At 40.5% G+C, this 4,436-nt stretch overlaps 1 protein-coding gene across 1 annotated transcript; it reads left to right on the forward strand.

The window, feature by feature from the left end:
- The first annotated feature begins 606 nt into the window (after positions 1–606).
- Positions 607–4,039, forward strand: LOC115152643 (pancreatic lipase-related protein 2-like). The gene is made up of 5 exons (XM_029697398.1): positions 607–659; positions 1,818–1,952; positions 3,103–3,209; positions 3,392–3,466; positions 3,619–4,039. Exons 3-5 carry the CDS (start codon positions 3,104–3,106, stop codon positions 3,747–3,749), a joined length of 312 nt encoding a protein of 103 aa, XP_029553258.1. The 5' UTR covers positions 607–659; positions 1,818–1,952; position 3,103; the 3' UTR covers positions 3,750–4,039.
- The last annotated feature ends 397 nt before the right edge of the window (positions 4,040–4,436 follow it).

Here is a 4,436-nt window from a genome sequence, read left to right on the forward strand (position 1 = left end):
TTGTCTCCTGTTTAGTGGCTGAGCACATGATAGGACTGTTAGTGGCGTTTGTTTTGTATACGTGTTTTTTTTTTTGTTTTTTTTCTTCCTTCTTTTGAGTAATAAAGAAGATGAGTATACACGTTCCTGCTGCGTTTTGGTCTGATCATTACGACACCCGTTACAGAAACCATTTAAACCACCCTATAACATCATTGACAGGTGACGCCATTGACTTGGCATAAATATGCGTCTTTAAATAAATAAATCCATATTATTTTGAAAGAATATCAGTCAAACATTTCCCTACAGGGAGGGACCAGGATATTTGGACACAATGAACACATAAGAGACGCATTTTACTACCATGTGTAGATGCAAGGGCTACAATGGCTGCGTTTACACAACCAGACCATTTATTGGCAAAAGATCTGATCTGATTGGTCAAAAGAACAATAGGTAAAAACCGCAAACAACGTGGGCACGATCAGAATGTGGTTTAGCTCAGGACACAGGAACAATGTTAGCACCAGGTATGAAGGAGGCTTAATTGACACAACTGATTTCAACTAGGTAATTAGGTAGCCTGACATTTTAAATGTGACCTATTTAATTGGGATGTCTTTTTATGGTTGCAATTTGTTCTGGAAATACTGTTTAACGACCAGAGTTGTTGGAAGGTAAGCGGTTCTTGTACATATTTATTTTTTATTTAACCTTTATTTAACTAGGCAAGTCAGTTAAGAACAAATTCTTATTTACAATGACGGTCTAGGAACAGTGGGTAAACTGCCTTGTTCAGGGGCAGAACGACAGATCTTTACCTTGTCAGCTCAGGGATTCAATCTAGCAACCTTTCGGTTACTGGCCCAACGCTCAAACCGCTAGGCTACCTGCCGCCCCTGAACATAGAAGAGCATAGGAAACCCCAGGACATAGTGTCTATAATACTGTAATAAGCTCACATAGTTGCTGTCACAAACTTCAAACTCCACACAGTTGTCACTGACTAGTTGGATAATTTCCCACTGAGCCAAGAATTTCTGTACTTACAGGATTCGTATAAATACATTTTTTTATTTACATTTGTCAATAAAACATGAATGCAGTTGTTTGTCATTGTTTTGTTTTCTGTTTGCGGCCCTGGTTGCCCTGAGAAGACAATGGTAAAACACTTCAATGTGAGACTAAATATAAATGCAGTGCAAGCAGATGGATGAAAAGTAGTGAATTTCAGCTTTTTTTTACTGTGGGATTTCGTGAGACTGATGGAAACAAACAACTTCTAGTGTTTTGTTAAGTCTCTAAGTGTTAGTGAATGCCAGATTTTCCACAATGATTCATGTTGTGTACTGTGCTGATCAGTTATAATGCTACTGTATATAGATGGTGTACCTTTTGGCCTTGATATGAACTGATGCTATAGTATGCACACAATAGTACGTGACATCAGACACCTCCAACTGCCTGTTTCCCAGACACAGAAGAGTAGCCCAGATCAGTGTATATAAAAAGAGCAAACAGATTCAGCACAAATGTCTGTCGTTAATTGTACTGGTTACTTATTCATTTCTTACAGAGCATGGTAAATACTAATGCTTTTTTTTGACAAGGGTGACGAGAACTGGCTTATTGACATGTGCAAAGTAGGCAGCGTTCAGTTCTAGTCTGAGTGCACTACACGTTGAGTCCCTCCCAATGTGACTTGTGTACTATGCTTGATATTTTATTTTGGGGTGAGAGGGTGGTTCTCTGGATAACACCAAGGCTGTAAGCGATAGTTAACACCGGGAACAGCAGTTCCCATTGTGGGGTTGATGTCATGTTTGTGTTTTCAGACCATACTGACAGAGGAAGAGGTCAACTGCATCTGTGTGGACTGGAAGAAGGGGGGGCTGACCCTGTGCACACAGGCAGCCAATAACATCTGAGTCGTTGGCGCCCAGGTGGCCCACATGATTGACGTCTTCTGGGTAAGTACCGTCTGGATCATAGGTACTGTATACACAGGGTTAGTGTTAATTCCACAAATTCAATTCCTTTCCCCTTTACATTTTATTCAATTCAAATTCTACTAAGCTAACGTATGGGCTTGTTTTAAGATGATCATACCTTGGATATTTTAGCTGTTTAAATTCACTTGTGTAGATATATATATTTACAATTTGATAAAATATAGAATTTGGCCTTTGCTGCTATAGCCCATTGAAAGGCATTGAATAACACGTTCATAAATGGCAAAAGACAATCAAAGGAAGTCATAAGGTTTTGAAGTCTCAGTCCTATATCTAGGAGAAATAAGATGGCTCAGGAATAGTTTCAAAAAAAATGTACATGTATTTGACCCCTTTAACGGTCAACCACTTCTATTAATTTTTTGGTACCGGGTTAACTTCAGACGAGTACCGTGACAAAACTGAGAACACCATCGTGAGTCATGTTTCCATAATTGTCATATTAGTTTATAGGTCAAACCTTTCGGGATGCCACAGACGTTTTCATGAGACCGATTTTCGGGATGTCTCCTGGTCTGACAAACAGCGCTGTAGCTCTCCCACTTTCCATCGCAGCTGTGGAAGGCTGACATGGGCGGATACGGTGGAATGAGACACAGCCCATACAAAAAACAGATATATCTAGCTTAAACTGATGGATTTTGATGGGAAAGTAATTATTTGAATTAGATTGACACGAGGCAGCGTCAATCCACTTTAGGCGTTCAAATCCTGCAGTAAATTTTCTATAATTGCATTAGTTCCTTTATATTTCTTTGCATTAGTTTATCTGGGAAATGGAAAAATACAGAATTTCAATTCCGAAGTGACATTTTTCGCCATTCTAATGTAGTCTAATTCTATAACTTTAAGATTGTTGGCGTTCTAATTGAATTCAACAAACTCTCTACTTCAGAAGTGAATTAAATTAGATAATTATATTGGAATTGACCCTGACTGTCTACGCATGCACATGAACGTTTAAACCTAAACATATCTCTTTCTGTTGCGGCAGCATGGACGCACACCTGCAGAATAAAGGGGAATTGTCACACACAGCAAACAGAGCATTCTAGGTTGAAAGACCGCATTATCACTCCAACGCCCACCTTAACATTTTCTGTCCCAGGATGTCTATTGGCAGAAGGCTAGCATGGCCCACGTTATCGGACAATCTGGGAGCAGACGCTGCTGGGAAGGTGGGCTGCAGGATCAACAGGCTAGGACTCATCACAGGTCAGATCTTAGCTAAACACATGTATACATCATCATGGATCTACATAATGCATTGAAACCCAGGTCCCAAGCCCCAACTCCTATTCTGAGCCATATAACCCTTGTTGAAAACGTGTAGATGTAAAGTGATTGACTGAAATTCTGAGTTAGAGGTTGTATGTTTGTGTGTCCTCCTCTCTCAGGGCTGGACCCAGCACAGCCCTGCTTCCAGGGCCTCATTATTCACACTGACACGCTGCCCTTCATCCCTTATGTTGGTATGGGACACAATGGCTGTTTTTAAATATCAAAATAAAGTGCACTGTTTGAGTGTGACGAATACCCTGGCTTACATTTGTGGCTTACACAAAATATTTCTGTTCATATGAGCGGAATACAGCACTAGACTAAATCATCCTTTTTATTTCAGGCAAGGGCATATCTCAGGCTGTTGGCCACATTGACCTCTACCCTAACGGAGGAGAGCACATGCCTGGCTGGGACAAGAACATTGTCTCTACCATTGTGGACATTGACTGCCTTTGGGAAGGGGAGAACTGATGCATATTTGTACTGTGTCTTGAAATCTGTAGAATTGGGGGGAAAATGCTTAAAAGGTGAAGATAGATGAGGATCAACCGCAAGGGAAAATAACTCCCGATTGCTTGATAGAAATGTAAATGTAACTTCCGATTTGAGCTGACATGCAGCAGCGGCAATGTGAATGCAGTCTCCTCTAATGCCGGAACATTGCCTTTAAATTTCAATAACACTAATGCTGAACTTCTGCGTTACGGATTGAATAGAGCCAGGGGAGAACAACTGCCCCCTCTCATTGAAGCTACAGAAGTTGAATGCCAACTGCAGTACTGCAGGCATTGGTTAGCGGAAAACAGGATCCCCCCCATTACAGCGAATGGGGAAAAATGACAATCTTCTTAAAAAAACTAAATAGAATGATACAAATAATTGCTTCTAATAAACCAGATGTATGTCCTTGAACTGATAACTTCAAAATTGCACACAGAATAAGTTATAAGGATAATTGAGTTGCTAATGGCAACCTGCAGTACCCCAGTTGGCCTTCAACTTGAGTTATTCAATGAGAGGTGGCAGCACTGAGTTAGCCAGCAACACCACTTCATGGATTAGCTCAAACTTCACGTTATTCCTCCATGTGGCACTATCTTAAGACTTAATTTGGCTTGAATGCGCTATTGAGTCTTCACATAGGAATGAATGATGTCA

This window comes from Salmo trutta, chromosome 18 (genome assembly GCF_901001165.1).
Source record: "Salmo trutta chromosome 18, fSalTru1.1, whole genome shotgun sequence".
Taxonomy (NCBI): Eukaryota; Metazoa; Chordata; class Actinopteri; order Salmoniformes; family Salmonidae; genus Salmo; species Salmo trutta.